Here is a 21,990-nt window from a genome sequence, read left to right as displayed (position 1 = left end):
GGGCAACAGAGCCCCGTTCCCCTGCCCTCCAGAAAGGAATCCTAGCCAGGTTCGCCTGCCTCTGGGCTCTGAGGGCACCTTGGGGGGCCCTGAGCAGTTCTGTGCTCCAGCCCAAAGGTTTGGCCACAGGCCTTCCCATGCCCTACCCTTGTCCTCATCCTCCCTCAGCCCAGGCCTTGCCATTCTCCTGTCCAGCCCTTCCCCACCTGCCCCCTTTATTCCAGCCCCCTTCCACTGAGGTCCCCTCAGGCCCCCTGACTCAACCGTAAACAAAGACAGCTTCCCTTTCTTGCCCCCCACCTCTTTCTTCAATGGGAGGGTTCAATAAATGGCAATGAACTCAAGCCACACTGCTCAGGAATGGTGGTGGCATGGAGAAGGGGCTAGGCCACCACGTGGATGTGTGTGTTGCATGCAGGGATAAGCACACGGATGCGTAAAGGCTGGGCTGATAGGAACCTTTGTGCACATGTGTGAGTGCTCAGAGCTACATATACACCAAGGCTGTGACAACAACATGCCACAGACAGACCACTTAAACGACAAACGTGTCTTCCTCCCAGTTCTGGACGCTGGGAAGTTCAAGATCAAGGTGCTATCGGACTCAGTCCCTGGTGGGAGCCCTCTTCCTGCCGCAGACGGCCATCTTCTCATTGTGTCCTCACTTAGCAGGGAGAGTGCAAGAAAAGCAAGGTTTCTGCTGTCTCTTCTTCTGAGGACACTAATCCCACCATGACGCCCCACCCTCATGACCTCATCTAGCCCCAGTTACCCTCCAAAGGCCCCACCTCCAATTACCATCACACTGGAGGTTAGAGCATCAACATACAAATTTGGGCAAGGCCACAATACAGTCCATAGCAAGTCCTGTGCTTGGAAATACCCTGTGTGCACGTACGTGTCCCAGCGTGCGTGTGAGCAGAGGACGAGACAAGCCCACTGCAGACAGAAGCCTGCGCTCCTCCAGTCCCGATCCGATCCACCTGCTTGCCCCAGGTCTCTGATCCACGTTCCAGGCCCATGCCGCCAGACAGCTCTGTGTCCTATTCAAGTGAGAAAACCACAGCCATAGCCAAAGGCCACCAAAGTCACCCCATGTTCCCCGAGTTCCCTCCAATCCCAGCAGAAAGTCAGTCCTCCCACTGGGGGTCTGCATCCAGCCCCTCTAGAAGGCAGCCTTCGGACATCTTCCCCCTCAGGTCTCCTCCACCCATTCGCTTTCTCCTGGCTCACTTCTCATCACGTCAGATAAGCTCCCACCTCTCCTAACAAAAACCAACCAAACCAACCAGCCCTCCTTGGAGCCATATCTCCCTGCAGGGCCCACACTATCTCGAAATTTCTCCCCTTTGCAACTAAACTTTATAAAGGAGCTGGGTGCCTCCCTGGCTTGTACCTTCTAACCTCGTACATCTTCAAACTGCACTCTGGCTCTCTCCCCCCTTCCCCGAGACAGCTGTCACATATGGCACTCAGCGCCTCCAGGGCTGAACCCACAGGTCATTTTCATCCCACCTGCTACTTGGCCCCTCAGCAGACTCGGGTTCTATTGGCCGCGCCCTCCTTCCCTGGTTTCTGAGATGCCAGGGACGTGCAGCTCCCTCCCACACTGTGGCTGCTTCTTCAGAGTCTCCTGGAGGGTTTCCTGTAAATGCTACAAAATGCGGCTTTGCCCGTCCTGCTCCCACCCCTTCCTCAAAGGTCAACATCCCCAGAACCTGCCAACTGAACAGTTACATGACCTCCACCTCTGGTCATGACTGACTGGACCAAAGGGCCCTCTTGATCCAAATCATGTTCATCATGTGTTCCCTCCTGAGCCGGGGATCTGAGTCACAGAGGTGCTAGTCCATGCCATGGTCCTTGTCCTAGGAAGGCAAGTTAGCATGAGGATGGGCTGGCCCAGATGCAGGAGGGTCAGAGAAAGCCAGTTGCAGAGAAAGAACAAAGCAAAGCACACAGAGAAACAGAGAACCAAAGACATGGGGGCCCAGATAAAGAGACTTGGTGAGAATTTCACACTGATTCTTAATGGATTCCAGGTCCCAGGTCCTCCTCAGCCCTGGATATACTTTCTGGCCCTGAGCTCAAGAAAATATCCTGAATTCTCGAATAGCTTTGTTTTGTTTAAGCTAAACTCAAGGGTTTCCAAACCAAACAATTTCAAGCGTAGCTCCCCTCCCTCTATCGTCTCCTAAACACTGATGCTCCCCAGAGTTCTTTCCTAAGATCCCTTCCTCAAATATTCTTTACCAGCACTGTCTGGTGCAAATGTAATGCAAGCCACTTATGGAATTTAAAATTCCTAGTAGCTAGTTCTTAAAAAGAGGTAAAATTAAATGTAAGCATGTATATAGGGTAATATATTTTATTTTATATTTATTTAACCCAAAGTATCCATATATTACCATTTCAATAAGTAATCAGCATAAAAATTATTGATAAAGATACTTTACAGCCTTTACTGTAACCTCTTTGACATCAGCCACAGCAACTTCTTTCATGACACATCTCCAAAGGCAAGAGAAACAAAAGAAAAAATGAACCCGTAGGACTTCATCAAGATGAAAAGCTTCCGCACAGCAAAGGAAACAGTCAAAAAAACTAAGAGGCAGCCCATGGAATGGGAGAAGATATTTGCAAATGACACTACAGATAAAAGACTGGTATCCAAAATCTTTAAAGAACTTCTCAAACTCAATACACGAGAAACAAATAATCAAATCAAAAAATGGGCAGAAGATATGAACAGACACTTTTCCAATGAAAACATACAAATGGCTAACAGACACATGACAAAATGTTCAAAATTATTAGCCATCAGGGAAATTCAAATCAAAACCACATTGAGATACCACCTTACACCAGTTAGAATGGCAAAAATGGACAAGGCAAGAAACAACAAATGTTGGAGAGGATGTGAAGAAAGAGGAACCCTCTGGGAATGCAAGTTGGTAGAGCCACTTTGGAAAACAGTGTGGAGGTCCCTTAAAAAGTTAAAAATAGAGCTACCCTATGACCCAGCAACTGCACTACCGGGTATTTACCCCAAAGATACAGATGTAGTGAAGAGAAGGGCCATATGCACCCCAATGTTCATAGCAGCATTTTCCACAATAGCTAAATTGTAGAAGGGGTGAGATGTCCTTCAACAGACGAATGGATAAAGAAGATGTGGTCCATATATACAATGGAATATTACTCAGCCATCAGAAATGATTACCCAACATTTGCAGCAACACGGACGGGACTGGAGAAGATTATGCTAAGTGAAATAACTCAAGCAGAGAAAGCCAATTATCATATGGTTTCACTCATTTATGGAACATAAATAACAGGGAGATCAGTAGGAGAAGGAAGGAAAGAATGAAGGGGCGGTAAACAGAAGAGGGAATGAACTACGAGAGAGTATGGACTCTGGGAAACAAACTGAGGGCTTCAGAGGGGAGGGGGTGGGGGAACGGGATAGGCCAGTGATGGGTATTAAGGAGGGCATGTATTGCATGGAGCACTGGGTGTTATACGCAAACAATGAATCATGGAACATTGCATCAAAAACTAAGGATGTACTGCATGGTGACTAACATAATAAAAAAAAATCATCATTAAAATTAAATAAATAAATAAAGTTCTTGCCCTTAAAAAAAAAAGATATTTTACAACCTTTAATTCATATTAAGTCTTCAGAATCTGGTGTGTGTTTTACGCTAATAGCACATCTCAGCTGGGACTGGCTCAGTTCAAGTGCTCAGCAGAGCTCGTGGCTACCATATCAGACAACTCAGAAACACTCAGGGCTGCGATTGTCAGCCACAGAGTTCACTATTCTCAAATCTGTATTCCGATGTTTGGAAGAGAGCCTAACAAACATGCAAGAGATGGGCGCCTGCGTGGCTCAGTCATTAAGCGTCTGCCTTCGGCTCAGGTTATGATCCCAGGGTCCTGGGATCGAGCCCCGCATCGGGCTCCCTGCTCTGCTGGGAGCCTGCTTCTTCCTCTCCCACTCCCCCTGCTTGTGTTCCCTCTCTCGCTGGCTGTCTCTCTGTCAAATAAATAAATAAAATCTTTAAAAACACACAAACAAACATGCAAGAGATCATGTTACACCCCCTGTTTCAACTTTTCAATGACTTCCCAGTGAGATGAAGTCTACACTCTGTTACAAGGCCGGTCCACTCAGGCCCCAACCTGCCTGGATGGCTTCAGTTTCAACACCCTCCACCTTGCACCCTGAAATCTAGCCTCATTCCACTCCTGTCAGTTCCCAGACTGCACCAACCTCCCCTCACTCCTGCCTTTAGTACATGCCCAGCACTTGACTGCTTCCCATCCCTCCCCCACTGCACTTGGCTGGGGCTCAGGGGGCCACTCAGGGTGGCTTGGCTGGGTCTCAGCCTGAGAGGAGAAGAATTGGGCTCAGTGAGGAACACGAGCCCCGCCACCCCCCCATTTTTCAGCTGTCCAGAATTCTGGGTGGTTCCTGGGATGTCCTGGCTGTAACCATTCCTGGGCTGTTTCAGGGTGTTTATTGCAAAGACACCCAGGAAGGTGAAGGGAACATGCCCAGAAAAGTGCTTCCCAGTCACGTGGTCAGGACTCCTGGTGAACTGGGATGCCCGTCAGGGGGTACATGGCCCATTCCTCTTGCCATTCCCAAGTCCCAGCCTGGATTCCACCCTTTCTCCACCTCTGCTGTTACTCTACAACTCCAGCTCCTTCTGCTTGCCCTACTCCCCGCTCTCAGTCCCTGAGCTCAGCCTCCGACTGGCTCAGAGACTTTTCATCCAATATGGAGCCCCTCTCTTGGGCAGACTCGTCATGCCGAGCCACCTCATTGGTTACTCGCCTCACGTCCAGCCTTTAAGTGGCAGTTTGGGACGAATTTCTAATTTCTGCACCGTTCATTGGCCAGGGAAACCAGGCCGGAGACCTAAAACTCACAATTTGGCTCCCTGCTCAGAAGGTTGCTATGTGCCTGGCAGGCACTGGAGTTTGCCTGACCTCTCTCCAGGCCAATCATTTCAAACTCACACTTAGGACTTGTGATCTGAGCAAAAATATTTTCTCTGACCTGTAAATCATTTATTTGAAAAGTTTCACAAAACAATCAAAATCAAAATCACATGGTGTCGTGCACTTTAAATCCCATTTGTTTAACAGAATAAAACAAAACCTGGATGTCTCGGAAAATCTGCGATATGTGATGGCTACTAGCACAAGAGAAAGAGCAATGGGGAATCAAGAGGGCCAAGTTCTAGATGGGTATGCTGTGAGATCAAGGACAAATCCCTTGCCTACTCTGGGCCTTGGTCTCCTTATCTGTACCATGAGAAGTTTTCATGTGAGGGATAGCATTGGTCTCTGACGGTATATGGTTCTGTGGCTCTTGGCCAATCAGAAGTCCGGGATTTGACCCCTTCTCAGTGAGCATGGCCAGAACTGAAGTCCACATTCCAGTCAGTCCAGGGAGTCCAACACTGAGTATTCAATGACCCAGTATGTCCCTAAAGGACAGTTCTCATTCAGCCAATCATTCGTTATGGGTGCATTTCTATCCAGAAACTCGCCATGAGCTGGGAGGCTGGTGGGAAGTCTCCTTGCTAGCGAGATGATCCCAGGAGCCAACCACAATTTAGTCCCTGAAGTCTCCAGTTGAGCCTTTTCCAGGCTTAGCCTGTCTTGGAGCTGGTCAGGCCCTAGGGAGGGGGCTCATCTCAAAGGCAGGGCTGGGCACACGCTCAGAAAGGGAGGGCGCTTGTAGGGGCCACCATCTCCCCCACTGCCCTCAGCACTCCTCCCACTCCCCATGAGGGCACCAAGTCCTGTCAGGAGATTGGCCCCAGAGCCCCCAAGCTGTTTGTCCAGCTGTCTTCACATCCCCAGGCCACAAGGCTCTTATATACTTTGGCCTGGAGAATGTTGTCAGGCATCTGGACACCCACTGGGTCCCAGCCCAGAACCCACACTGGGTGGCGGGAGGGAGGCTGGGCTGAGTTACATCCCTCTCTGGGTCTCCCTCTTCTCTTCTGTACGTAATGAGACTGGATGAGCCCTAAGACCTCTTTAGCTGGGCAGTGCACACATCTAAGCAGCAGGAAACAACCTGACTTTGAAGTTAGATTAATAGGTCTGAAGCAGTGTAAGACTTCACGTATCCCAGCACCTCAACAGACAGTAAACACCCTCCCAGCTTAATACACTAGAGTGTAGTTTGTGTAAACTGCCCAACGATAGCAGGGCATCTTGAGTCCTTACAAGAGAAGTCAGGAATGTTGCTTCCCCCCAACAATAAGACTTGGAGATTTATGCCCGGAAGAACGGAGAAATGCCCCCTCCCTTCATGGCCCTTTGCATCAGCTAATTCATACAGGGCCTGGATACCTCCCATAAAACTCCAGAACCCTAACCATCCATGCTGTTCAGACATATGCCAAAGCATCTGATGCAGTGGGGTGGATGGATAGTCAATAGAAGGCAGATAACACGGAGGGACAGCCAGAGACCCCAAATGGAAACACACAACAAAGAAGAGTCTGGCATGAAACCTCAAACCAATAACCCAGTTAGGACATGGTGGAGAAGAGTGTTGGCCTGGACCCAGGAAGGCTGGCGTCCTGACTTGGCTCCTCCAGTGGCAAAACTGGCTATGTATGCCTGGGAAGGGAGAGGGCCACCATGTTTCAGAGTCCAGGCTACTCTGCCGTACTCCAGCAGGACATGGAGGATGAGGAGTTCTCCTCCTCACCCTGCAAACATTTTCCCTACTCCAATAAGAGCATGGGCATTCTTACAAATATTCTGGTAGGAGTCATCTGTATGCCTGGAATATCCATGGCCAAGTGGGTATGGGAATGATCACTATTCAAAAAAAGTCTGGGACATCTCTTAGGGTAGGGTTTCCCAATCTTAGCACTATTGACATTTGGGGTCCAGAAAATTCTGGATTATGGGAGGCTGTCCTGTGCATTGTGGGATGTCTGGCAGCATCCCTGGACTCTACCCACTGCGCGCCAGGAGTGCTAACCACCTGAGTGATCTGATAAGATCTGATTGCTTGGATCTTGGGTTGGGGACACCAATAGAGCATGCTGGAACTTCTTGCTTTTATTGAATTTTATTATTTTTTTAAGTGGGCTGCACACCCAGTGCAGAGCCCAGTGAAGGACTTGAACTCACAGCCCTGAGATCAAGACCTGGGCTGAAATCAAGATGCTTAATCGACTGAGCCACATAGGCACCCCAACAACTTCTTGCTTTCAATTTGCATAGTGCATAGTATATAAACCATGGACTCTGGAGTCAGTTTACTCGAATCTAAATCCAACCAAAAATGTCTCCAGACATTGCCAAATGTCTCCTGGAGGGTGGAGGGAGTTGGGGGGAATCACCTCCAGTAGAGAATCACTGTTCTTAGAGTAAGATGCGCTTAGGCCTATTTTCTCTCTAAAATCCGTATGATACTGTCACCTTTTTACCAGAAACGAATAATAAGAACAGCTCATACTCACTGAGCTCCAAGGCACTGGCTTCTTTAAGATCTTTACTTAAAGGAGTCACTTATTTAATCCTTAATCACCCAACAAGGCAGACATGACTATTACATCCATCTTACAAACAAGAATACTGAGAGATACAGGATTTTAGCAACTTGCCTTGGCTACACAACCAGCAAATGTGCAATGAGGACTTAGACCCAAGTAAACTGACTCCAGAGTCCGTGTTTTATATACTATGCACCGCGCAAATTGAAAGCAAGACGTTGTTGGGGTGCCTGTGTGGCTCAGTCGATTAAGCATCTTTATTTCAGCTCACGAGGACGCTTGGGGGGGCTCAGTCGGTTGAGCGTCTGCCTTCCACTCAGGTCGTTATCCCGGGGTCCTGGCATCGAGCCCCACATCGGGCTCCCTGCTCAGCTGGGAGCCTGCTTCTCCCTCTGCCTGCTGCTTCCCCTGTTTGTGCTCTCTCGCTCGCTCTCTCTCTCTCTCTCTGACAAATTAAAAAAAAAAAATCTTGATTTCAGCTCAGGTCTTGATCTTAGGGCTGTGAGTTCAAGCCCTTCACTGGGCTCTGCACTGGGTGTGGAGCCTACTTTAAAAAATAAATTAATTAATTAATTAAATAAAATAAAATAAATAAAATTCAATAAAAGCTAGAAGTTGCAACGCGCTCTATTGGCATTCCCGACCCAGGATCCAACCAATCAGAGCTCATAGAAGCCCATCCAATCAGAACTCGGCACTGCCCTGATCTCGCGATCAGGGCTCAGGAGCTAAACCGTTGGAGGAAATCAAGTGATTGTCTTAGAGTTGTGGCTACAAATAAAATACATTCTTGCTCACTGAAAAAATAAGAACAAAAAAAAAAATTGTGAACAGAGACAACAAGACAAAGGGAAAATTCTGAATCAGAATAAGCCAGAAGGGAAAAGCTTAGACACTGGAAGAATCAATCTACGTTATGTACAATGTTGGTCTTAGGTCCCTCTCCCCCAAAAGTAGCCTCTGACCTTTTTAGTTTCTTCCAACTGAACAAAGCTGTGGTCCCATAAGATATGAGCTGTCCCCAGAAGACCAGAGACTGGGGTTGCCAATTTTAGCAAATAAGAATACAGGATGCCCAGTTAAATCTGAATTTCAGATCAATGAATAATTTTTTAGTACAAGTATTTCCCGTGTAATATTAGGGATATACTTATACTACAATAAAATGTATTTGTTGATCCGATACTGGGAGTTCTGTACTTTCTCTCGTAACCCTTCCCAAAGGCAGATTGCTTGGATCTTGTCCACTATAAAGGACAGAAGCCCCTCACGAGGCCACCACACTTCCCAGAGCCCAGTCTTCTCACGAAAAAGAAGACAATAAGGTCCCACCTGGCCCCCTCCAACCCCCAGATGCCTGGACACGCCCTCCCAGTACCTTCCCTCTCACCACCCCCACTCCAGTCCACTCTCCTGCCCTTTATCCCCACTTGGAGAATTTCCACTGACACAAGGATACTCAGAGGGTTAATCCTTCTGATACCAAGTCACACTTTAACTCATTCCCTCCAGGCCAAGGATTAAATCCTGCCCATGTAGGGGTGAGGGTTACCGCAGACCCTGAAAGCTGAGCACCCCACCCCCAAGTGAGGGGAGGCTCAAGGGAAAGGGAGGGACAGAAGACAGAGAGAGCAAAGGAAGGAGGGGCAGCCAGCCAGGCTCCTGTCCCCCCACAGAGCCAGCTCCGATTCAGCTCAAGGAACAAGTCAGCTGCAGATGCAACAGCGGCTTCTCTGCTCTCGCTAAGGACGGCGGCAGCACACGGACACACGGACAGAAGTGCTCAGCCCCCAGCCGCTCGGCCGGGCCTGGCCCCATGGCCTTCAACGACCTCCTGCAGCAGGTGGGGGGTGTCGGCCGCTTCCAGCAAATCCAGGTCACTCTGGTGGTCCTCCCCCTGCTCCTGATGGCCTCCCACAACACCTTACAGAACTTCACCGCCGCCATCCCCACGCACCACTGCCGCCCGCCCGCCGACGCCAACCTCAGCCAGGACGGGGAGCTGGAGGCCTGGCTGCCCCGGGACAGGCAGGGGCAGCCCGAGTCCTGCCTCCTCTTCACCGTCCCCCAACAGGGACCGCCTTTTCCCAATGGCACAGAGGCCAACAGCACGGGGGCCACAGAGCCCTGCACCAATGGCTGGATCTATGACAACAGCACCTTCCCTTCCACCATCGTGACTGAGGTGAGGATCCCTGGGCCCCCTGCTCCAGAGGCCGAACGGACTTGCCCTCCCCTCTGAGACAGACAGACAGATGCAGACACACACACACTTGCACCCACACACACACAGACTATCTCAGATTCTCCAGAGGCCAAGATGGGAAGATGAAGAAAGGCGTTCAAGATGGGGGCCTTTAGAGAAAAGGGGGACATCAGAGTCAAGAAAAGTCTCTTGGCTACCAGGACCAGGGAAGCAAAAAGCAAAGGGAAATGTTAGGGGACGAGGGTGACATAGGCCTCAGAGGGCCAGCCCAAGGGAGGGGAAGGGGAGCCCCGTGGCCCAGGTTCATCTCTGCCTGACCCTTTCCCCCTCTCCCCACAGTGGGATCTTGTGTGTTCTAACAGGGCCTTACGCCAGCTGGCCCAGTCCTTGTACATGGTAGGGGTGCTTCTCGGAGCCATGGTGTTTGGCTACCTGGCAGACAGGTCAGTCCTGGGCAGAGCCATGGGGCCGGGCCGGGCCTGGGCCTCAGCTGGGTTCATGGGAACCAGGTGGGAAGTTGCCCTGACCACCTGGGGCTGGTCTGAGGACCTACAGGGCCAGCCTCAGGACACCGCACAGGTCCTCCAAAGACCCCCAGCCCAGAGCCTCCCCCAGGCCAGGCACTCCTCTCCCTACCTGGCCTGGCACGTCAGCCCTCAGGATCCCTGCTGCTGTTCTCCCCTCCCCCCACAGGCTGGGCCGCCGCAAGTTGCTGATCTTGAACTACCTGCAGACGGCCGTGTCAGGAACCTGTGCGGCCTTCGCTCCCAACTTCTCTGTCTACTGCGCCTTCCGGCTCCTCTCCGGCATGTCGCTGGCTGGCATCGCCCTCAACTGCATGACACTGAGTGAGGGATGCCAGGAGGGCAGGGCGGGTCCCTACCCACTCCTCTCTGACCCCCCAACCCAGCAGCCCCTTTCCAGCTTCCTCTCCTTGCCATCCCCTCCGGGTCCTGCCCGCCCTCTTTGGGGCAGCCAACATGACAGCCTTTTCCCCGGACTCATACCATTTTTAGGGCCAGGTGGTTCCCGTAAACGACTGAACCTAAGAAGGTGCAAGAGGACTTAGGGAACAGTGAGGACTGTAGACAAAGGAGGGTCACAGCCCCATCCAGAGGGGCCATAGCCACGCAGCTGCTCGAGCCAGAAGGGTCAGGGCTGTCAGATCTTACTCCCTCCTCTTTATTAATGTAAAATACCCCAGTTTTGTAATGTTGGAAATAAATTCTAATATTTTTAACATAGGACAAGCCAGCATCATGTAGACCAAAACACATTTATGGCCTGAGCATGGTCTGTCCGTGAGCCATCAACGTGCATCTTTGATAAATCAGCTCCTTCCCCCTGGTTCTCAGAGGAGGAACCTGAGACTGGGAAGAAGGGCAAGGATTTACCCAAGGTCATCCCTCAAGCCCAGGAGGGAATCTATGGATTGGGGGTTCTCTGGACTACAGGAATTAACCGGGATGGGGCCAGGACCAGGGCAGGACACCTACAGAATTCAGCCCCAAAACCCAGCCTACCTGTCCAAGTCTTTGCCCCAGCAGCCGTATCAGGAGCCCACAAGGAACAAAGCTGGGCCTCTTCAGACCACAGCGGAGAGGTGGTCCCACTCCCACCTTGACTTTCCTGGATAGAGGAAAGCCAGTGTCTCCTCTGAGCTGCTCTGGCCACTGAATTGGCCCAGGTTGAGAAAAGCCAGCACTGAGTGGTCAGAGAAGCTCTGAAGGGAAAAGGGGCCCTCGCCAGGAAAGTAGGTTAGGGAAGAGCAAGACACAGCAGGGGAAGTGGAGGGGACAATTTCTAGGGATTCCAAACCCATCTACCCATTCCTCCCTCCACTGAAAGTCCCCATGTTCCCCATCATGGTACACATCCTCATTTGATGTGTCTTCCACTGAGCCCCAGGACAGATCAAAGTTTGGGTGGAGAGAGGGGTCTTTGCCTGGCCCAGGGGTCTCCACCCACCGACCAGCCCAGTCAGTGGCACCACTTTGTTTCCACCCTCTTTCCAGATGTGGAATGGATGCCCATCCACACGCGGGCTTGTGTGGGCACCCTGACTGGCTATGTCTACAGCCTGGGCCAGTTTCTCCTGGCTGGTATGGCCTTGGCCATGCCCCACTGGCGCCACCTGCAGCTCGTGGTCTCTGTGCCTTTTTTCGCCTTCTTCATCTACTCCTGGTATGTGGCCCCAGGTGGGCAGGGGTGCCAAGGGCTGCCCAGAGGGCTGCAAGGGACAAGACATCCCCCAGATCCCACTGCACACTCCACTGCACAGACTCAGAGAAGGTGAAGGCCAGAGGTCAAACCCAGGCCAATGCCTCCACGGGACAGATGGGAGAACTGAGGGAAGAGGATTTGCCCCCCAGGGATCCAGTTCTTCAGCTCCCCCTGACTCTCCAGCCTGCTTGTGCCACTGCCTTTACCCAACACCCCAAAGCTGAGCTCCTGGGTTAGGGAATGGGTCATCACCAAGCTGGATGCTGCTTTGTGGTCCTAGAGAGAGGGATTTGGCAAAACCTCTGGGTTCCCAGCCTTAAATGAAATCCCACTGCAGTCTCCCAGGAAGCCCACCCCCTGCCCCCAGCCCAGCCAACTGGAACTGAAGCCATATTGACACCTACCCCCACCCCCTGCTCCCAGGTTCTTCATTGAGTCGGCCCGCTGGTACTCCTCCTCCGGGAGGCTAGACCTCACCCTGCGGGCCCTGCAGAGAGTGGCCTGGATCAATGGGAAGCGGGAAGAGGGGACCAAGCTAAACATGGAGGTAAGACCCCCCAAGACCTCCCATGATACCCTAAGAGGAGTCCACCCTCAAACCCTGAACCCAGGTCTCAGAGGGCTTCCCTGAGTAAGGGGTTAGGCTGGGAGGAGCTTCTGGAAGAGTCCAGGCCCTGAGCCCCGCCCATCCTGGCAGGTGCTCCGGGCCAGTCTGCAGAAGGAGCTGACCATGGGCAAAGGCCAGGCTTCCGCCTTGGAGTTGCTGCGCTGCCCCGCCCTTCGCCACCTCTTCCTCTGCCTCTCCATGCTGTGGTAGGCCCAGACAGACCAAGCGATAGAGAGACAGACAGAGAGACAGAGCAAGAGACGAAAGGCTGGTTGGGGAGAGAGTGGATTCAATGGGTGGAAGAAACCAGACAAAAGGGAGGAAAAGTCAGCAGACCTGCCATGAGCAGCAGTAATCCTCCACCAGGGACAGTCTTGAAGAGCCAGATGACATCCCCACAGTTCACTTCCAGTCCCTACACTGGGCATCAACCTCTCCATCTTCTTCTCCTTTTATCAACTCTGTTTCAATATGGAAACACCTCATCAGGATTGGTCAGCCCCAAAGTCAATAGAATGACATCTTGAAGGCAGAGACCAGTCTGGCTTGCAAAACATTTGGAGACTTCACTGGCCTTGCAGGGCCTGCCAGAAACACAGGCACAGGCGATAAGATGCCTCAAACTCATCTCCAAAAGTACACATTGGGCAAAGCTGGTATCAGCCAAAAATGTTCCTTTCCAGTTGCAACATTGCCCATTACCCTTCTGATGTGCTCCCCTCCTGAGCCCATCACCAGAGTAACCTCATGACAGGAGAAGCACGGTCAACAATTCTACCAATGAATGTTTTTCGTTCCAATTTGGGATTTACTCCAGGTTGTGGGTCCTATCCAATAACCTGAGCTCCATTTCATGGGCTCCTGACTTGTTAAGAAGCACAACAGCCATCCCAGACCCATGCACAGGTCTGAAAAGCTCTGGCTTTTCCTCACACCGTGACTCTAAAGATGTGGCTGGAAAATCCACCCGCCCTCAGCCCAGTATCAATAGATAAGATAAAGACTAAAACTATATAAATCTTATACGACAACTAAGTGAAAATCCCCTCATACACCAGAAGATTGAGAAATTTGGGGTATTGGGGGACTACCCCACCCTTACACTGAATGCATACTAAATGTCGGAAGAAAGGTTAGCCAAGGCAGATTCCAGCTTCTGAAGCAGGGTCATAGAGTAGCTCACCCCTATTTTGAATGAGCACCCCCCCCCTTTAACCCTTCCTAACCAACTCCATACCCATCATCCCTCCCCCACTAGGTTTGCCACTAGTTTTGCCTACTACGGGCTGGTCATGGACCTGCAGGGCTTTGGGGTCAGCATCTACCTAATCCAGGTGATTTTTGGTGCTGTGGACCTGCCCGCCAAGTTTGTGGGCTTCCTTGTCATCAACTCTCTGGGCCGCCGGCCTGCCCAGATGGCCTCACTGCTGCTGGCAGGCATCTGCATCCTGGTCAATGGGGTGGTACCCCAGGGTGAGCACCCACGAGTACCCTGGTCCTTCATCCTTAGCCCTATCCCCAGATTCTCAGCCCCCACTCCCGAGCTCCCACTGACCCCCTCCTTTCTCTCTAGATCAGTCCATTGTCCGAACCTCTCTTGCTGTGCTGGGGAAAGGCTGCCTGGCTGCCTCCTTCAACTGCATCTTCCTCTATACTGGGGAGCTGTACCCCACAGTGATCCGGTGAGTGGGAGCCTAGTGGGAGGGGTCTTGGGACAAGACATCCCTACCCATAGGTCAAACCCCAGAGCACCACCCTGCGTGCCGTAGCCCAGGGCCCCCTCCCAGCCCCCATCAGTGCAAGGTGTGTGTCAGCTGCTCAGAACACACTTCATGGCTAAAACACAGATGTGCCTGCCTGCTGAGCCCTTACCCGATCCAAGGAAAAGATCTCAAAAGGAGCCCCAGCTGGGGCAGGGTAGAGAGCCAAGAAGACCTATCTCAGAGGCAATTCATCGAACTCTCCCTCCCCCCACCTTGCTCTCCAAAGAACAAGTTAGAAGCTGCCACCAAATCTACATTTCATCCATAAACCAAGTGGTACGTCTGAAACCAAAGACCAAACAGGAAAGTAATTTCTTATCACAAAAATTTCATAATGCTGGTGCTTAGTAGCTGTATGGATAAACACAGCACTGCGTTTTGAGTACCAAAATTGGGGGGGAGGGCATTTTTGCATTGAGAAACAAGACACCCATGTCTATTAATAAAAATGGGACACAAAATTCACATGAGATGTCACAGAAAGGCCAGGCATCCCTACGCTGCTGGGACTGAGCAGGATCATGGTTGCTGTCCTGCGCCCTCCCAGGATTTCAGGGGAAAGAGCAACCGTATAAAGCACTTACTATGCGTCAGGCATCGTCTTAAACCTTTTATAAATATCAACTCCTTGGATCCTCATGACAAGCCTGTAAGGTAGGTACTATGACAATTCCCATCTTACAAATGAGAAAACTGAGCCGCAGAAAGGTTAAGTGACTTGCCCAATATCACACAGCTCATAAGTGAGGAAGCTTGGATTTGAACCCAGTTTGTCTCCCAAGTCAAGGTTTTTAACCTCTGCTCTCTCAGAAAATGTTTTTAACATATTCTTAACATGCAACTTCCAGGTCCTCTCTCCTGGAGATTCTAATCCCATAGGACTGTGTGGGCTGGGGCAACTGTAACACAAAATCCCGCAGGAGATCTGAGAACGATTGGCCTAAATTAACTGTCTCATTTAACAGCTCAGGAAACTGAGGCCTGGAGAGGAAAAGGTACTCTTCTTTGGGTCACATAGCAAGTTAAGGGCAGAGGCAAAATTCAGTTTCCTGATTCTTTGGCCAGAGCCCTTCCCAACCTGTTTTTTTGGTTTTTTGTTTTTTTTATTTTTTTACTCTCCAAAACAAATGCCAAATTGGTTTGCTAATCAAAGGAGGAATAGAGGAGGCCCCGGCCTGAGCTGCCCTGACCCCAAATTCAGCCAGCACCTCAGCGTTCATGCTAGAGCAGTGACTGACACCACCCCACCTTGCACCCCACAGGCAGACAGGCATGGGAATGGGCAGCACCATGGCCCGTGTGGGCAGCATCGTGAGCCCCCTGGTGGGCATGACTGCTGAGCTCTACCCCTCCGTGCCTCTCTTCATCTACGGCGCGGTCCCCGTGGCCGCCAGCGCTGTCACTGCCCTCCTGCCAGAGACCCTGGGCCAGCCACTGCCAGACACGGTGCAGGACATGGAAAGCAGGTGGGAGCAGGGACTTACCCTGGGTCAGACACCCAGGCTGGGGTGGCATTGAGGCTCAAACCCAGGCCTCCTCGTCAGGCCAGGGCTCTTTGTCCACTTTCCCAGTTGGCTGGGGGTCTCCTAGAGTCCTTCTGGGGGCTTCTGGCTCCGGGGAACAGTAGCTGGGGCAGAGAGATGGTAGCTGGGCATGGCTGAGTGGAGAGCTCCCTGGAAGCCCCCAGCTCCTAACCCTGGCCTGAGGCTAGTACCCAGGACACCGCTCTCCTACCCCCCAGGAGAAGAGGAAAACCAAGGCGGCAGGAGCAAGAGCAGCAGAAGCAGATGGTCCCGCTCCAGGCCTCAGCACGGGAGAATGTACTCTGAGCACTGAGAAGGGGCCTCACAGAGCCCGAAAGCGAGTGAGGGTCCTACAGGTCCTGAGCCACCCACTCCGGGAAGGGAAAGGGGAAATGGCGGCCCAAGGGTCCAGGCTGTGGTTCAGGAAAGCACCTCCCAGGCGTCTCCCGCCCTGAACAGACTCCACCAAGACCGCGTCATTAAAAGGTTTGTGTGCAGCGTCTCCTTTTCTCTCTCTTGTCTCGAATGTATAGCCACTCCGCATCAGCCAGCGGCCCAAAAGTTCATACAGCCCAGTCCCCTGCCCTCAACCCGCCAGGACTTTATAAACCATCCCAGAGAATTGGAGAAGAATCTCTCACCTGGGCCCCCTCGCCTGCGCCTACTTTCCATCTTCTTCCTTCCTTCCCTCTCTACCCTGCTCAACTATTTCTGTGAGTTTTAAATATCCTAGCTCCTCCCCCTATCGGAATGGAACTTGACAAGGGACTGAATGAAAGAAGCCAATCAGAACCTTTGTTTCAGGCTCCTCCCCTTCGTGAGGGCCAATGGGAATCTCCGGCAGCAAAGGGGGAGAAAAAGGACCACAGAGGCTGTGACTTCAGGAGGCTGGCCCCAGCGCCTCTAGATTTCAGCAGGGTCCAAACTCAAAACCAGTTTGCCACTTCCAGCTCTCCGCCCACTAGCTACCCTAATCCTTCCCACCGCCCTCCATGGATATTCTTCGCTGTTCTGCCTCCTGCAGGCCCCGGGTTAGTGGAGACAACGGAAGAGGGAGAGGGAAAGGTAGAACCCAACCAGAGAGCGCCAGCACTGAGTGCTACTTTGGTGCCAGGCACTGTCCTAAGCACTTTGCATTCACTGATTCATTTAATCTTCCCAGTAACTTTCTAGAGGTAAGTACTATTGTTATCCCCTATCTTACAGCAGAGAAAATCAAGGCACAGAGTGGTTAAGTCACTTGCCCAAATTCACACCGCTAGTAGATTGTGGAGTCAGGGTTAGAATGCAGACACTCCGGCTCTGAAATGCATGGACCTGACCCCTCCACTGCCCAGAGTTGTAAAGCACTGAGACTTCGGCCTCTTGCACCCCCAGGACCTGACTTCTTCTCCCTCCTGGCCTGAAAAGGGAGAGAGAGGGCTAAGGGGGAGGAGAAAAAGAATCCTGATAGAAACCATGTGAAAGGAGGGATGGAAAGCAGTTTAGGGGTCACAGTCTGGAAGAGATGAGGATATCCAATCACTGCATCAGCAAGGAAGCTCATTTCAAGGAAGCCGGGGGGGGGGGGGCAGGGAAAAGACANGGAAAAGACAGCCCTATTAGCATCCACAGGTGGCAGGAGTCAGGGCACCAGCCATGCCCTGCTGTTAATGTGCTTGCTTGGCCACGCTTGTCTCCTGGTACACTGCCCATCACTCTTTCCCCTGCGGCTGACTCAGCCCCCCAGCCCCTCATCCCTCTGGTAAGGTCCACACTCTGAAGATGTACACATTGTCTTCCAGGTGGGACCCTGGGGCGCTAGCTGAATCAGGGAAACCTGGAGACAGTAGGTAGCCCAGAGCTCCCCTGAAAAATCACAAAGCCCTGGGACAACTCACAACAGCTCAGACAGCAGGATTTCCAGGACAAAGTGGACAGAGCTGAAATTATGATAACCCACCCCACCTCCTGGAACATCTGGGGACTTGGCGTTCCCTGTGTGCAGATATGCCTCGTACCCCAAGAATTTCTGGGCCATTGTAGGATCCAGTAGATGCTCAAGGGCCACCAGCCCTCCCTCTGCTACTGTTTCTCAGGCAGCACTGACCTCATGACTGACAAGGGGCACCTAGGATGGCGTCTTCACCAGCCTTGAGCCAGGACCAGGACTGGGAGAGAGGCCACCTGCATCTAGCTCTGCTTCTGTAGATCTGGAGGTCTTGGGACCAGCGACTTGGTCCTATCCCTGCCTCAAAACTCCGCCAGCAACTCTGACATGCTCTGACTCCTGTGGCCCTCTCATCTCTGTGCTTAGATCACCTAGTTTCTGCATCTGCCTCCACCGGAGACAGCCTCTGACCTGCCCCAGCTGCACACACCCCCAACTGGCCCAACTGCTGGTGTTGACTCAGACAACTCACACCATCTGCACAGAACCCATTTCCCCAGCTCTGGCCAGAGATTTCCTATGCTCATCCCGTACTCTTGACCAAAGGGAACCCTACGTTCCTCCCATTTTTAAGTCACCAGCAAGCAACTTCTGACCTGTCTCACATCCCATCCTCTCACATTGGCCCTGAGCCTGAGTTTTGATACAGTCATGCCTCACTTCAGTGGTCTCAGATGCTGTACTAGTTTTGACCACAAAGTCCTATCCTTGGCCAGGATTGGTAGGGCCTTTGTGGCCACCCTTAGTTTCTCTACCTGCAGCTCTGAGCACGTCCTGGCCAGGATGGCACACTCAGGAGCTTTCTCAACTGCCTGGCCCTGGTAGAGTGCTCACCAGAAGCCAGCTTTGTTTCTGGGCTCTACCCTTGTATCCCAAGACCCACCCCTACAACCCAGGCTTTAGTCCACGCCAAGCCCCTTCACTAGGCTCTTCTCTCCTTTCCCAAGAGTTTTAACAGCCCCTTAAAGAATAGATGTCCAATCAGTTCAGATTTCATATCACATGGAGGCTGAATAATGGACCTCCAAAGATGTCCATATTCTAACACCTAGAACCCATGAATTTGTTACCTTACATGGTAGAAGGGACTTTGCAGATGCGATTAAGCTAAGGATCTTGAGATGGGAAGATTATCCTGGATAAACTGGGTTGGCGTCATGTGAATATAGGACAGAGGCAGGAGACCAGAGTAGGTAATAGGAGATGTGACAACAGAAACCAGAGTTTGGGGTGGTACAAGAAGGGACAAAAAGCCAAGAAATACAAGCTGAAAAAGGCAAGGAAACAGCTTCACCTCTGAAGCCTCCAGAAGAAACAAAGCCCTGCTAACACATTGATTTTAGACTTCTGACCTCTAGAACTATAAGAAAATTGATTTGTGCTGTTTTAATCCACTAAGTTTGTGACAATTTGATGCAACAGCAGTTGGAAACTAATGTACATCCCTTATTCTTGAACTCCTCTAGGGGTGTCAAACTGGACCATAGGGGTTTTGTTTCCCCATGCTCTATTTTTTGGTGGGCATAGGGTTTTACTGTCTAAATCACCATAGGCCTCACCACTCCCTATTGTCTTATACCTGATCAGATTCACACAGGTATGTTACCTTATGGTCCTTATAGCCATTAAGTTTGGAACTCCTAGACTACTCTTTGTTAAACCCCCAACTTACCTTCATATGTATTAAAAACTGTGTGATAAGAAGTAAACAAAAAACTCTGGATGGACCCCATTGCACCCATTGTTCCTCTTCTTTTAGGAAAACCATCTAATGATGTTCTCTGAGATGTGACTGTCTCCACGTGGCTCATGTTGTAGTCATAGAACAGTGGCTGACTCTATTGCAAAAAGCTGGAATCATAAGCTAGATGAAATTGAGCCTCAGTCGCCCTGACCAGCTCTAGTGAGGTCTGTTCCTGCTTCTTCTAAACTTTTTCCCTAACAGAAGCCTATACCCAGAAGCAAGTTCCATGAGCCACATCCATAGAAGAAACTAAACAGCCTGTCAGTGCCTGAATTGGTCAAGGTTTAGATTTAGGTGGTAAACAATGTTGAGTCTGAATGGGATGTCCGAAACTGTGGCAGCCATCCTGTGGCCCAACAGGGAAACAGAGGAAGGATTAAGGCAACAACTGAGAGTGACATAGTGGAAAGATGGAACTAACCTGAGGTTTGATGATGTCATTGAGCCACTGATTTAACCAATCCTGAAGCCACCTACCTCTACTCTAGTTGTTAAGCATGGGAGTTTCAACTTAAATCCTCCTTCCTCTTTAAGCCATTGTGAGTTGATTTTTCTGTGATCTGCAGTTAAAGACATCTTAACTAATATATTTTTTACAGCTTTACTGAAATGTAAAAGACAGTTGCTCATACTTACAGTGTACAATTTGATGAGTTTTAACAGATGCACACACCCGTGAAACTATCAACACAATCTACATAATGAACATACCCATCACCACCAAAAGTTTCCTCATGCCCCTTCTTTGTGTGGACATAGGCTTCCATTTCTCTTGAACAAATACAAAGGAATGGAATGGTTAGGTTGTGTATAAGGTATTTGCTTAGCTTTTTAAGAACAATTTTCCAAAGTGGTTACAACATTTCACATTCCCACCAGCAGTATATAGGAGAGTTCCAGTTGCTCCACATCTTTGCCAACACTTGGTATTATCCATACTTTAAATTTTAGCCAATGTGAGTGAATGTGTAGTAGTACATTATTATAGTTTTAGCTTGCACTTCCCTAATGACTAATGATGTTAAGCAACTTTTCATGTGCTTATTTCCATTTAGATTTCTTCTTTAGTAAAGTATCTGTTCCAAAATTTTGCACATTTTAATTTGTTTGATTTCTTATGATTGAGTTGAAATGTTTTTTTAATGTATTCTAGTGAGAAATCCTTTGCCAGATATGTGTTTTGCAAATATTTTCTCCAAGTTTATAGCTTGCTTTTTTGTTTTTGTAACAGTGACTTTTGAATAGCAAAAGTTTGGGGGCACGTGGGTGACTTAGGCAGTTAAGAGCCTGCCTTTGGCGCAGGTCATGATCCTGGGGTCGTGGGATGGAGCCCCTGGTTGGGCTCCCTGCTCAACAGGGATTCTGCTTCTCCCTCTCCCTCTGCCTCTCCCCCCTGCTTGTGCTCTCTCTCTCTCAAATAAATAATAAAAATAAATAATCTTTTTTTAAAAAGTCATTGAAGAGCAAAAGTATAAAAATTTTGTTGAAGGCCAACTTACTGGGTTTTTCTTTAATAGCTCATGCTTTTTGTGTCTTATTTTCTTTTATTTTTTCTTAGAGAGTGTGTGTGCGCACATGAGTGGGGGGAGAGGCAGAGAGAGAGAAAAAGAAAGAATCTCAAGCAGACTCCTCAATGAGTGGAGAGACAGACACAGGGCTCCACCCCACTACCCATGAGATCACAACCTGAGCCAAAACCAAGAGTCTGATGTTCAACCAACTGAGCCACCCAGGCACCCTGTGTCTTATTTTAAAAATCTTTGCCAAACCAAAGGACACTAAAATTTTCTCTTAAGTTTTCTTATATAAATGTTATAGTCTTAACTCTTACATTTAGGTCTGTGCTCTATTTTGAGGTATCTTTGTAAACAATGTGAGGAAAGAGGGTTGAGATGAACTGCCTTTTGCATATGGATATCCAACTGTACCAATACCATTTGTTCAAAGATTTTTTTCATCAATTAATTGTCTAGATATCTTGGTCAAAGATCAAATGTCCCTGTGTGTCGCTCTATTTTTGGACTTTCCATCCTGTAGCACTGATCTATTTATTTCTCTTTGCATGAATACCACACCGTCTTGATTATTGGAACTTTATAATTAGCCTTGAACACAGACAGTGTAGATCCTTTAACACTGTTTAGCTTTTCCAAAGCTACTTGGCTAGTCTAGAGCCTTTGCACCTGGGTAGCTCAGTCAGTTAAGCAGCCAACGCTTGATTTCAGCTCAAGTCATGATCTCAGGGTCATGAGACAAAGCCCTGCATCAGGCTCCCCACTGGGTGTGGAACCTGCTTAAGATTCTACCTCTCCGTCTCCCTCTGTCCCTCTCTCGCCTTCATGGTCTCTCTCTCTAAAAAATATATATTTTTTAAATTTATATTTATTTTAAATATATATTTATTTTTATATATTTAAATATATATTTATATATATATAAATAATTTTAAACAA

General features: G+C 49.9%; 1 protein-coding gene across 4 annotated transcripts; it reads left to right on the top strand.

Moving 5' to 3' along the window:
• Positions 1–9,235: 9,235 nt before the first annotated feature.
• Positions 9,236–16,296, top strand: SLC22A6 (solute carrier family 22 member 6). Of its 4 annotated transcripts, none has more exons than XM_019806090.1 (10): positions 9,236–9,726; positions 10,087–10,190; positions 10,441–10,595; positions 11,763–11,931; positions 12,394–12,517; positions 12,668–12,783; positions 13,836–14,050; positions 14,151–14,259; positions 15,735–15,806; positions 16,085–16,296. In XM_019806090.1, the coding sequence occupies exons 1-10, from the start codon at positions 9,358–9,360 to the stop codon at positions 16,167–16,169; spliced, it is 1,518 nt and encodes a 505-aa protein (XP_019661649.1). In that variant the 5' UTR covers positions 9,236–9,357; the 3' UTR covers positions 16,170–16,296. The 4 variants fall into 4 exon arrangements, with proteins under 4 accessions (XP_019661649.1, XP_019661648.1, XP_019661647.1 ...); XM_019806089.1 differs by having other exon boundaries at positions 15,735–15,809; positions 16,046–16,296; XM_019806088.1 differs by having other exon boundaries at positions 15,603–15,806.
• The last annotated feature ends 5,694 nt before the right edge of the window (positions 16,297–21,990 follow it).

Source organism: Ailuropoda melanoleuca, chromosome 16 (genome assembly GCF_002007445.2).
Source record: "Ailuropoda melanoleuca isolate Jingjing chromosome 16, ASM200744v2, whole genome shotgun sequence".
NCBI lineage: Eukaryota > Metazoa > Chordata > Mammalia > Carnivora > Ursidae > Ailuropoda > Ailuropoda melanoleuca.
Note: the sequence above shows the minus strand (reverse complement) of the source record. Positions and strands in the feature narration are given on the sequence as shown.

Excerpts from the sequence above, each read along its gene's own strand:
- SLC22A6 (XM_019806087.1), top strand. The coding sequence starts at position 9,358 with ATGGCCTTCAACGACCTCCTGCAGCAGGTGGGGGGTGTCGGCCGCTTC. Across the intron at positions 11,932-12,393 it reads GCCTTCTTCATCTACTCCTG|GTTCTTCATTGAGTCGGCCC; the intron begins GTATGTGGCCCC and ends CCCTGCTCCCAG. Across the intron at positions 15,810-16,045 it reads CAGGACATGGAAAGCAGGTG|GGCTAGTACCCAGGACACCG; the intron begins GGAGCAGGGACT and ends ACCCTGGCCTGA.